General features: G+C 36.4%; 1 protein-coding gene across 1 annotated transcript in view; it reads right to left on the reverse strand.

The window, feature by feature from the left end:
- Positions 1 to 228: 228 nt before the first annotated feature.
- Positions 229 to 12949, reverse strand: part of dlgap1a (discs, large (Drosophila) homolog-associated protein 1a) — a 102178-nt gene continuing 89457 nt past the window's right edge. The window contains 2 exon segments of the mRNA XM_062069690.1: positions 229 to 843; positions 12173 to 12325. Of these exon segments, the coding sequence (XP_061925674.1) occupies positions 616 to 843; positions 12173 to 12325 (381 nt within the window). The 3' untranslated portion in view covers positions 229 to 615.

Raw genomic sequence — 12949 nt, forward strand, 5'->3', positions numbered from 1 at the left:
AAATAAATAAATAAATTAATTAATTAATTAATTAATTAATTAATTAATTAAAATGCAAAAATATTGGTAATAAATAATAATTATTTTTAAATGCACAAAAAAACAGAAATAAAAAACTATTGGTAGTAAAAAAATATATAAATAAATAAATAAACAAATACATAAATAATTCAAAAAAATGAATAAATATTTTTCTAAATGCACAAAAACATATAAAAGTAGGAAATTATTAGTAAATATATATAAATAAATAAATGAATAAATTAATTAATAAATTAATTAATTATTATATATATTTTTAAATGCACAAAAACATAAATGTAGGAAGCTAAAAGTTATAAATGAATACATAAATATACGTTTTTTGGTAAAAAGTCAATATATAAATAAATAAATGGATAAATAAATATTCTTTAAAAACTGGTAATCTATTGGTAAATAACCCAAAGGTGCTAATGAAAATGTTTGAAAGGTTACTTTAGGAGTTATTGCTGAATGAGGTCCAGTGTTGCTACCAAATCTAAGACCGAACCTCCATGAGCGTCATGGCGTCTAACAACTATGGCGTAGGTGGGCTGTGGACACGTAAAGGTGGAGGACACCCCCGGAACCTTCTCACAGGCGGGTCTGTGCCTCGGGGATGTAAATCTCGATGCTGTCGGCGCTCTCCGTGGCCGAGTTCTGCCGCACGGACGCCGCTCTCTTGGCCGCCATCAGACGCTTCCTGGCCTCCTGCCGCTGCTTCTCCGAGCTCTCCAGCGAGCGGTCCCTGGCCAGGGGCGGGTGGTGGTGGTGCGGGGCCTTCGGGGGCTTCTTGGGCACCGGGGGCGGGAGCCGTCTCTCCTGGTGGGGGCCGGGCGGCGGGGGAGGGGAGGGAAGCACAATTCAGGAAAAGGACACACGGGCGGCGCATTCTAAGACTTGATGGGGGAAACAAATACATATATACATATATACATACATATATATATATGTAAATATATGTATGTAATGGGTAGGAGTGGCATTTACGCTTGCTGCCTTCGCTTTGGCGCTTCTCGCAGTCTTCAGTTAGCTACAAAATAAAGTCCGCAGATGCAAATAAGAGTGATTATACTTTGAAATATTATTTGGCCGTAATATTGCATAAATTATGTTAAAAAAGCAAGTCTTCTATGACAAAAAACGGGCATACAACAAAACAAACAACTAAACTAAAAAAATAGTGGGACCTTTTTGGATCCCTAAGGATTTTAATGGGATTTTTTAAAACTTTTTTAAACTGCTCAAAATATAATATTTTTTTCAAAATCAACATTGTTATGAATTATTGACATATTTAAGTTCACATCAAATATTACACTTTGAAAATATTTTGAGAGAAAATATAGCATATTTAGTGTTTTTGTCATAAAATCAGGTTATTTCACGATATATATATATATATATATATATATATATATATATATATATATATATATATATATATATATATATATATATATATATATATATATATATATATATATATATATATATATATATATATATATATATATATATGCGACGAGGCAGCAGCAGAAGACAGGTGGGAGGTGGAAGATGTGAGGACAGACAGACATGATGGACCAGAGGGACTCGCCAGCGCTGTCACTGTCAACACAAAGAAGCAGAAGACAGAACAGGACCAATAAAAAGAAGCAGAAGAAAGAACAGGACCAATAAAAAGAAGCAGAAGAAAGAACAGGACCAATAAAAAGAAGCAGAAGAAAGAACAGGACCAATAAAAAGAAGCAGAAGAAAAAACAGGACCAATAAAATAAGCAGAAGACAGAACAGGACCAATAGAAAGAAGCAGAAGACAAAACAGGACCAATAAAAGAAGCAAAAGAAAGAATAGGACCAACAAAACAAGCAGAAGACAGAACAGGACCAACAAAAGAAGTAGAAGAAAGAACAGGACCAATAAAAAAAAGCAGAAGAAAGAACAGAACCATTAGAAAACAGCAGAAAAAAGAACAGGACCAATAAAAAGAAGCAGAAGAAAAAACAGGACCAATAGAAAGAAGCAGAAGACAGAACAGGACCAATAAAAAGAAGCAGAAGACAGAACAGGACTAACAAAAGAGGCAGAAGAACTAACAGGACCAACAAAAGAAGCAAAAGAAAGAACAGGACCGATGAAAATAAGCAGAAGAAAGAACAGGACAAATAAAGGATGCAAAAGACAGAACAGGACCAATAAAAGAAGCAGAAAAAAGAACATGACGAATAAAAGAAGCAGAAGACAGAACAGGACCAATAAAAGAAGCAGAAGAAAGAACAGGACCAATAAAAGAAGCATAAGACAGAACAGGACCAATAAAAGAAGCAGAAGACAGAACAGGACCATTAAAAAGAAGCAAAAGAAAGAACAGGACCAATAAAAGAAGCACAAGACAGAACAGGACCAATAAAAAGAAGCAGAAGAAAGAACAGGACCAATAAAAGAAGCAGAAGACAGAACAGGACCAATAAAAGAAACATAAGAAAGAACAGGACCAATAAAAGAAACAGAAGAAAGAACAGGACCAATAAAAAAATGAGAAGAAAGAACAGGACCAATAAAAAAACAGAAGTAAGAACAGGACCAATAAAAAAACAGATGTAAGAACAGGACCTATAAAAAAACAGAAGTAAGAACAGGACCAATAAAAGAAGCAGAAGAAAGAACAGGACCAATAAAAAAAAAACAGAAGAAAGAACAGGGCCAATAAAAAAACAGAAGTAAGAACAGGACCAATAAAAGAAGCAGAAGAAAGAACAGGACCAATAAAAGAAACAGAAGTAAGAACAGGACCAATAAAAAAATGAGAAGAAAGAACAGGACCAATAAAAAAAAAGAAAGAAGTAAGAACAGGACCAATAAAAGAAACAGAAGAAAGAACAGGACCAATAAAAAAACAGACGTAAGAACAGGACCAATAAAAAAACAGAAGTAAGAACAGGACCAATAAAAGAAGCAGAAGTAAGAACAGGACCAATAAAAGAAGCAGAAGTAAGAACAGGACCAATAAAAGAAGCAGAAGTAAGAACAGGACCAATAAAAGAAGCAGAAGTAAAAACAGGACCAATAAAAGAAGCAGAAGAAAAGATCAGGACCAATAAAAGAAGCAGAAGAAAGAACAGGACCAACAAAAGTAGCAGAAGAAAAGAACAGGACCAATAAAAAGAAGCAGAAGAAAAAACAGGACCAATAGAAAGAAGCAGAAGACAGAACAGGACTAACAAAAGAGGCAGAAGAACTAACAGGACCAACAAAAGAAGCAAAAGAAAGAACAGGACCGATGAAAATAAGCAGAAGAAAGAACAGGACAAATAAAGGATGCAAAAGACAGAACAGGACCAATAAAAGAAGCAGAAAAAAGAACATGACCAATAAAAGAAGCAGAAGACAGAACAGGACCAATAAAAGAAGCAGAAGAAAGAACAGGACCAATAAAAAAACAGAAGTAAGGACAGCACCAATAAAAGAAGCAGAAGAAAGAACAGGACCAATAAAAGAAACAGAAGAAAGAACAGGACCAATAAAAAATGAGAAGAAAGAACAGGACCAATAAAAAAACAGAAGTAAGAACAGGACCAATAAAAGAAGCAGAAGTAAGAACAGGACCAATAAAAAAATGAGAAGAAAGAACAGGACCAATAAAAAAAAAGAAATAAGTAAGAACAGGACCAATAAAAGAAACAGAAGAAAGAACAGGACCAATAAAAAACAGACGTAAGAACAGGACCAATAAAAGAAGCAGAAGTAAGAACAGGACCAATAAAAGAAGCAGAAGTAAGAACAGGACCAATAAAAGAAGCAGAAGAAAAGAACAGGACCAATAAAAGAAGCAGAAGAAAGAACAGGACCAACAAAAGTAGCAGAAGAAAAGAACAGGACCAATAAAAAGAAGCAGAAGAAAAAACAGGACCAATAGAAAGAAGCAGAAGAAAAAACAGGCCCGATAAAAAGAAGCAGAAGACAGAACAGGACTAACAAAAGAGGCAGAAGAACTAACAGGACCAACAAAAGAAGCAAAAGAAAGAACAGGACCGATGAAAATAAGCAGAAGAAAGAACAGGACAAATAAAGGATGCAAAAGACAGAACAGGACCAATAAAAGAAGCATAAAAAAGAACATGACCAATAAAAGAAGCAGAAGACAGAACAGGACCAATAAAAGAAGCAGAAGAAAGAACAGGACCAATAAAAGAAGCATAAGACAGAACAGGACCAATAAAAGAAGCAGAAGAAAGAACAGGACCAATAAAAAGAAGCAAAAGAAAGAACAGGACCAATAAAAGAAGCAGAAGACAGAACAGGACCAATAAAAAGAAGCAGAAGAAATAACAGGACCAATAAAAGAAGCAGAAGACAGAACAGGACCAATAAAAGAAACACAAGAAAGAACAGGACCAATAAAAGAAACAGAAGAAAGAACAGGACCAATAAAAAAATGAGAAGAAAGAACAGGACCAATAAAAAAACAGAAGTAAGAACAAGACCAATAAAAAAACAGACGTAAGAACAGGACCAATAAAAAAACAGAAGTAAGAACAGGACCAATAAAAGAAGCAGAAGAAAGAACAGGACCAATAAAAAAAACAGAAGAAAGAACAGGACCAATAAAAAAACAGAAGTAAGAACAGGACCAATAAAAGAAGAAGAAGAAAGAACAGGACCAATAAAAGAAACAGAAGTAAGAACAGGACCAATAAAAAAATGAGAACAAAGAACAGGACCAATAAAAAAAAAGAAGAAGAAAGAACAGGACCAATAAAAGAAACAGAAGTAAGAACAGGACCAATAAAAAAATGAGAAGAAAGAACAGGACCAATAAAAAAAAGAAAGAAGTAAGAACAGGACCAATAAAAGAAACAGAAGAAAGAACAGGACCAATAAAAAAACAGATGTAAGAACAGGACCAATAAAAAAACAGAAGTAAGAACAGGACCAATAAAAGAAGCAGAAGCAAGAACAGGACCAATAAAAGAAGCAGAAGTAAGAACAGGACCAATAAAAGAAGCAGAAGAAAAGAACAGGACCAATAAAAGAAGCAGAAGAAAGAACAGGACCAACAAAAGTAGCAGAAGAAAAGAACAGGACCAATAAAAAGAAGCAGAAGAAAAACAGGACCAATAGAAAGAAGCAGAAGACAGAACAGGACTAACAAAAGAGGCAGAAGAACTAACAGGACCAACAAAAGAAGCAAAAGAAAGAACAGGACCGATGAAAATAAGCAGAAGAAAGAACAGGACAAATAAAGGATGCAAAAGACAGAACAGGACCAATAAAAGAAGCAGAAAAAAGAACATGACCAATAAAAGAAGCAGAAGACAGAACAGGACCAATAAAAGAAGCAGAAGAAAGAACAGGACCAATAAAAAAACAGAAGTAAGGACAGCACCAATAAAAGAAGCAGAAGAAAGAACAGGACCAATAAAAGAAACAGAAGAAAGAACAGGACCAATAAAAAAATGAGAAGAAAGAACAGGACCAATTAAAGAAGCAGAAGTAAGAACAGGACCAATAAAAAAATGAGAAGAAAGAACAGGACCAATAAAAAAAAGAAAGAAGTAAGAACAGGACCAATAAAAGAAACAGAAGAAAGAACAGGACCAATATAAAACAGACGTAAGAACAGGACCAATAAAAGAAGCAGAAGTAAGAACAGGACCAATAAAAGAAGCAGAAGTAAGAACAGGACCAATAAAAGAAGCAGAAGAAAAGAACAGGACCAATAAAAGAAGCAGAAGAAAGAACAGGACCAACAAAAGTAGCAGAAGAAAAGAACAGGACCAATAAAAAGAAGCAGAAGAAAAAACAGGACCAATAGAAAGAAGCAGAAGACAGAACAGGCCCGATAAAAAGAAGCAGAAGACAGAACAGGACTAACAAAAGAGGCAGAAGAACTAACAGGACCAACAAAAGAAGCAAAAGAAAGAACAGGACCGATGAAAATAAGCAGAAGAAAGAACAGGACAAATAAAGGATGCAAAAGACAGAACAGGACCAATAAAAGAAGCAGAAGACAGAACAGGACCAATAAAAGAAGCAGAAGACAGAACAGGACCAATAAAAGAAACATAAGAAAGAACAGGACCAATAAAAGAAACAGAAGAAAGAACAGGACCAATAAAAAAATGAGAAGAAAGAACAGGACCAATAAAAAAACAGAAGTAAGAACAGGACCAATAAAAAAACAGATGTAAGAACAGGACCTATAAAAAAACAGAAGTAAGAACAGGACCAATAAAAGAAGCAGAAGAAAGAACAGGACCAATAAAAAAAACAGAAGAAAGAACAGGGCCAATAAAAAAACAGAAGTAAGAACAGGACCAATAAAAGAAGCAGAAGAAAGAACAGGACCAATAAAAGAAACAGAAGTAAGAACAGGACCAATAAAAAAATGAGAAGAAAGAACAGGACCAATAAAAAAAAAGAAAGAAGTAAGAACAGGACCAATAAAAGAAACAGAAGAAAGAACAGGACCAATAAAAAAACAGACGTAAGAACAGGACCAATAAAAAAACAGAAGTAAGAACAGGACCAATAAAAGAAGCAGAAGTAAGAACAGGACCAATAAAAGAAGCAGAAGTAAGAACAGGACCAATAAAAGAAGCAGAAGTAAGAACAGGACCAATAAAAGAAGCAGAAGTAAAAACAGGACCAATAAAAGAAGCAGAAGAAAAGATCAGGACCAATAAAAGAAGCAGAAGAAAGAACAGGACCAACAAAAGTAGCAGAAGAAAAGAACAGGACCAATAAAAAGAAGCAGAAGAAAAAACAGGACCAATAGAAAGAAGCAGAAGACAGAACAGGACTAACAAAAGAGGCAGAAGAACTAACAGGACCAACAAAAGAAGCAAAAGAAAGAACAGGACCGATGAAAATAAGCAGAAGAAAGAACAGGACAAATAAAGGATGCAAAAGACAGAACAGGACCAATAAAAGAAGCAGAAAAAAGAACATGACCAATAAAAGAAGCAGAAGACAGAACAGGACCAATAAAAGAAGCAGAAGAAAGAACAGGACCAATAAAAAAACAGAAGTAAGGACAGCACCAATAAAAGAAGCAGAAGAAAGAACAGGACCAATAAAAGAAACAGAAGAAAGAACAGGACCAATAAAAAATGAGAAGAAAGAACAGGACCAATAAAAAAACAGAAGTAAGAACAGGACCAATAAAAGAAGCAGAAGTAAGAACAGGACCAATAAAAAAATGAGAAGAAAGAACAGGACCAATAAAAAAAAAGAAAGAAGTAAGAACAGGACCAATAAAAGAAACAGAAGAAAGAACAGGACCAATAAAAAACAGACGTAAGAACAGGACCAATAAAAGAAGCAGAAGTAAGAACAGGACCAATAAAAGAAGCAGAAGTAAGAACAGGACCAATAAAAGAAGCAGAAGAAAAGAACAGGACCAATAAAAGAAGCAGAAGAAAGAACAGGACCAACAAAAGTAGCAGAAGAAAAGAACAGGACCAATAAAAAGAAGCAGAAGAAAAAACAGGACCAATAGAAAGAAGCAGAAGAAAAAACAGGCCCGATAAAAAGAAGCAGAAGACAGAACAGGACTAACAAAAGAGGCAGAAGAACTAACAGGACCAACAAAACAAGCAAAAGAAAGAACAGGACCGATGAAAATAAGCAGAAGAAAGAACAGGACAAATAAAGGATGCAAAAGACAGAACAGGACCAATAAAAGAAGCATAAAAAAGAACATGACCAATAAAAGAAGCAGAAGACAGAACAGGACCAATAAAAGAAGCAGAAGAAAGAACAGGACCAATAAAAGAAGCATAAGACAGAACAGGACCAATAAAAGAAGCAGAAGAAAGAACAGGACCAATAAAAAGAAGCAAAAGAAAGAACAGGACCAATAAAAGAAGCAGAAGACAGAACAGGACCAATAAAAAGAAGCAGAAGAAATAACAGGACCAATAAAAGAAGCAGAAGACAGAACAGGACCAATAAAAGAAACACAAGAAAGAACAGGACCAATAAAAGAAACAGAAGAAAGAACAGGACCAATAAAAAAATGAGAAGAAAGAACAGGACCAATAAAAAAACAGAAGTAAGAACAAGACCAATAAAAAAACAGACGTAAGAACAGGACCAATAAAAAAACAGAAGTAAGAACAGGACCAATAAAAGAAGCAGAAGAAAGAACAGGACCAATAAAAAAAACAGAAGAAAGAACAGGACCAATAAAAAAACAGAAGTAAGAACAGGACCAATAAAAGAAGAAGAAGAAAGAACAGGACCAATAAAAGAAACAGAAGTAAGAACAGGACCAATAAAAAAATGAGAACAAAGAACAGGACCAATAAAAAAAAGAAGAAGAAAGAACAGGACCAATAAAAGAAACAGAAGTAAGAACAGGACCAATAAAAAAATGAGAAGAAAGAACAGGACCAATAAAAAAAAGAAAGAAGTAAGAACAGGACCAATAAAAGAAACAGAAGAAAGAACAGGACCAATAAAAAAACAGATGTAAGAACAGGACCAATAAAAAAACAGAAGTAAGAACAGGACCAATAAAAGAAGCAGAAGCAAGAACAGGACCAATAAAAGAAGCAGAAGTAAGAACAGGACCAATAAAAGAAGCAGAAGAAAAGAACAGGACCAATAAAAGAAGCAGAAGAAAGAACAGGACCAACAAAAGTAGCAGAAGAAAAGAACAGGACCAATAAAAAGAAGCAGAAGAAAAACAGGACCAATAGAAAGAAGCAGAAGACAGAACAGGACTAACAAAAGAGGCAGAAGAACTAACAGGACCAACAAAAGAAGCAAAAGAAAGAACAGGACCGATGAAAATAAGCAGAAGAAAGAACAGGACAAATAAAGGATGCAAAAGACAGAACAGGACCAATAAAAGAAGCAGAAAAAAGAACATGACCAATAAAAGAAGCAGAAGACAGAACAGGACCAATAAAAGAAGCAGAAGAAAGAACAGGACCAATAAAAAAACAGAAGTAAGGACAGCACCAATAAAAGAAGCAGAAGAAAGAACAGGACCAATAAAAGAAACAGAAGAAAGAACAGGACCAATAAAAAAATGAGAAGAAAGAACAGGACCAATAAAAAAACAGAAGTAAGAACAGGACCAATTAAAGAAGCAGAAGTAAGAACAGGACCAATAAAAAAATGAGAAGAAAGAACAGGACCAATAAAAAAAAGAAAGAAGTAAGAACAGGACCAATAAAAGAAACAGAAGAAAGAACAGGACCAATATAAAACAGACGTAAGAACAGGACCAATAAAAGAAGCAGAAGTAAGAACAGGACCAATAAAAGAAGCAGAAGTAAGAACAGGACCAATAAAAGAAGCAGAAGAAAAGAACAGGACCAATAAAAGAAGCAGAAGAAAGAACAGGACCAACAAAAGTAGCAGAAGAAAAGAACAGGACCAATAAAAAGAAGCAGAAGAAAAAACAGGACCAATAGAAAGAAGCAGAAGACAGAACAGGCCCGATAAAAAGAAGCAGAAGACAGAACAGGACTAACAAAAGAGGCAGAAGAACTAACAGGACCAACAAAAGAAGCAAAAGAAAGAACAGGACCGATGAAAATAAGCAGAAGAAAGAACAGGACAAATAAAGGATGCAAAAGACAGAACAGGACCAATAAAAGAAGCAGAAGACAGAACAGGACCAATAAAAGAAGCAGAAGAAAGAACAGGACCAATAAAAGAAGCAGAAGACAGAACAGGACCAATAAAAGAAACATAAGAAAGAACAGGACCAATAAAAGAAACAGAAGAAAGAACAGGTCCAATAAACACATGAGAAGAAAGAACAGGACCAATAAAAAAACAGAAGTAAGAACAGGACCGATAAAAGAAGCAGAAGAAAGAACAGGACCAATAAAAAATGAGAAGAAAGAACAGGACCAATAAAAAAACAGAAGTAAGAACAGGACCAATAAAAAAAATGAGAAGAAAGAACAGGACCAATAAAAAAACAGAAGTAAGAACAGGACCAATAAAAGAAACAGAAGTAAGAACAGGACCAATAAAAGAAACAGAAGTAAGAACAGGACCAATAAAAAAATGAGGAGAAAGAACAGGACCAATAAAAAAACAGAAGTAAGAACAGGACCAATAAAAGAAGCAGAAGAAAGAACAGGACCAATAAAAGAAGCAGAAGAAAGAACAGGACCAATAAATAAAAAAAGAAGTAAGAACAGGACCAATAAAAGAAGCAGAAGAAAGAACAGGACCAATAAAAAAACAGAAGTAAGAACAGGACCAATAAAAAAACAGAAGTAAGAACAGGACCAATAAAAGAAGCAGAAGTAAGAACAGGACCAATAAAAGAAGCAGAAGTAAGAACAGGACCAATAAAAGAAGCAGAAGAAAGAACAGGACCAACAAAAGTAGCAGAAGAAAAGAACAGGACCAATAAAAAGAAGCAGAAGAAAAAACAGGACCAATAGAAAGAAGCAGAAGACACAACAGGACCAATAAAAGAAGCAAAAGTAAGAACAGGACCAATAAAAGAAGCAGAAGTAAGAACAGGACCAATAAAAGAAGCAGAAGTAAGAACAGGACCAATAAAAGAAGCAGAAGAAAGAACAGGACCAACAAAAGTAGCAGAAGAAAAGAACAGGACCAATAAAAAGAAGCAGAAGAAAAAACAGGACCAATAGAAAGAAGCAGAAGACACAACAGGACCAATAAAAGAAGCAAAAGAAAGAACAGGACCAACAACAGAAGCAGAAGAAATAACAGGACCAATAAAAGAAGCAGAAGAAAGAACAGGACCAAAAAAAGAAGCATAATAAAAGAACAGGACCAATAAAAGAAGCAGAAGAAAAGAACAGGACCAATAAAAGAAGCAGAATAAAAGAACAGGACCAAAAAAAGAAGCCATGAGTCCCAAAGCAGGAAGTAAAAGACTGCCATGATGACTTAATACTGTTTGTCTTATTAGATCATCAGTCCATCCATGACGTAACTACACAGTTAACCCATAAGAAGTCATTGCAAGTATTTAACCCACTTTCTGGGTCATTCTGTCAGCACTCCAGCAGTACCCACAATGCATCACTTGGGGGTGTGGCCAACATCTTAACAATCAACTTTGACCTCAACAAGGTCGACACCTTCATCAGAATGACCTTGGGAGTTTATCACTGGCCCCGCCCACATCCTAGGCCGTAGACTACTATGTTGTGTACGTTGCCCACAGCCTAGGCCGTAGACTACTATGTTGTGTACGTTGCCCACATCCTAGGCCGTAGACTACTATGTTGTGTACGTTGCCCACAGCCTAGGCCGTAGACTACTATGTTGTGTACGTTGCCCACATCCTAGGCCGTAGACTACTATGTTGTGTACGTTGCCCACAGCCTAGGCCGTAGACTACTATGTTGTGTACGTTGCCCACATCCTAGGCCGTAGACTACTATGTTGTGTACGTTGCCCACATCCTAGGCCGTAGACTACTATGTTGTGTACGTTGCCCACATCCTAGGCCGTAGACTACTATGTTGTGTACGTTGCCCACAGCCTAGGCCGTAGACTACTATGTTGTGTACGTTGCCCACATCCTAGGCCGTAGACTACTATGTTGTGTACGTTGCCCACATCCTAGGCCGTAGACTACTATGTTGTGTACGTTGCCCACATCCTAGGCCGTAGACTACTATGTTGTGTACGTTGCCCACATCCTAGGCCGTAGACTACTATGTTGTGTACGTTGCCCACACCCTAGGCCGTAGACTACTATGTTGTGTACGTTGCCCACACCCTAGGCCGTAGACTACTATGTTGTGTACCTTGCCCACATCCTAGGCCGTAGACTACTATGTTGTGTACGTTGCCCACATCCTAGGCCGTAGACTACTATGTTGTGTATGTTGCCCACATCCTAGGCCGTAGACTACTATGTTGTGTACGTTGCCCACATCCTAGGCCGTAGACTACTATGTTGTGTACGTTGCCCACATCCTAGGCCGTAGACTACTATGTTGTGTACGTTGCCCACACCCTAGGCCGTAGACTACTATGTTGTGTACCTTGCCCACACCCTAGGCCGTAGACTACTATGTTGTGTACGTTGCCCACATCCTAGGCCGTGGACTACTATGTTGTGTACGTTGCCCACATCCTAGGCCGTAGACTACTATGTTGTGTATGTTGCATGATGTTCTTCTGCCCTACCTTCCTCTCAGGGGGGTCTAGGGGCCTCCAGTTGTTGGCCCTCAGTTGATGGAGCTCATCAAACTTGAGGCTAATGTTCTCGATGGACAACTGCAGCATGTCCCAGAACCCGGCCAGGTCCGAGGCCCCGGGCCGAGGGCGGGCGTTGGGGTCCTGGGGCCAAAGAAGACATGAGAACATTTTAGCATATTACTGTTAGCATGTTATTGTTAGCATTTTAGCATACTACTGTTAGCATGTTATTGTTAGCATTTTAGCATACTACTGTCAGCATGTTATTGTTAGCATTTTAGCATACTACTGTTAGCATGTTATAGTTAGCATTTTAGCATCCTACTGTTAGCATGTTATTGTTAGCATTTTAGCATACTACTGTTAGCATGTCATTGTTAGCATTTTAACATACTGCTGTTAGCATGTTATTGTTAGCATTTTAGCATACTACTGTTAGCATTTTATTGTTAGCATTTTAGCATACTACTGTTGGCATGTTATTGTTAGCATTTTAGCATACTACCGTAAGCATGTTATTGTTAGCATTTTAGCATACTACTGTTAGCATGTTATTTTTAGCATTTTAGCATACTTCTGTTATCATTTAATTGTTAGCATTTTAGCATACTACTGTTAGCATTTTATTGTTAGCATTTTAGCATACTACAGTTAGCATGTTATTGTTAGCATTTTAGCATACTACTGTTAGCATGTTATTGTTAGCATTTTAGCATACTATCGTTGGCATGTTATTGTTAGCATTTTAGCATACTACTGTAAGCA

The sequence above is a fragment of the Entelurus aequoreus genome, linkage group LG14 (assembly GCF_033978785.1).
Source record: "Entelurus aequoreus isolate RoL-2023_Sb linkage group LG14, RoL_Eaeq_v1.1, whole genome shotgun sequence".
Lineage (NCBI taxonomy): Eukaryota > Metazoa > Chordata > Actinopteri > Syngnathiformes > Syngnathidae > Entelurus > Entelurus aequoreus.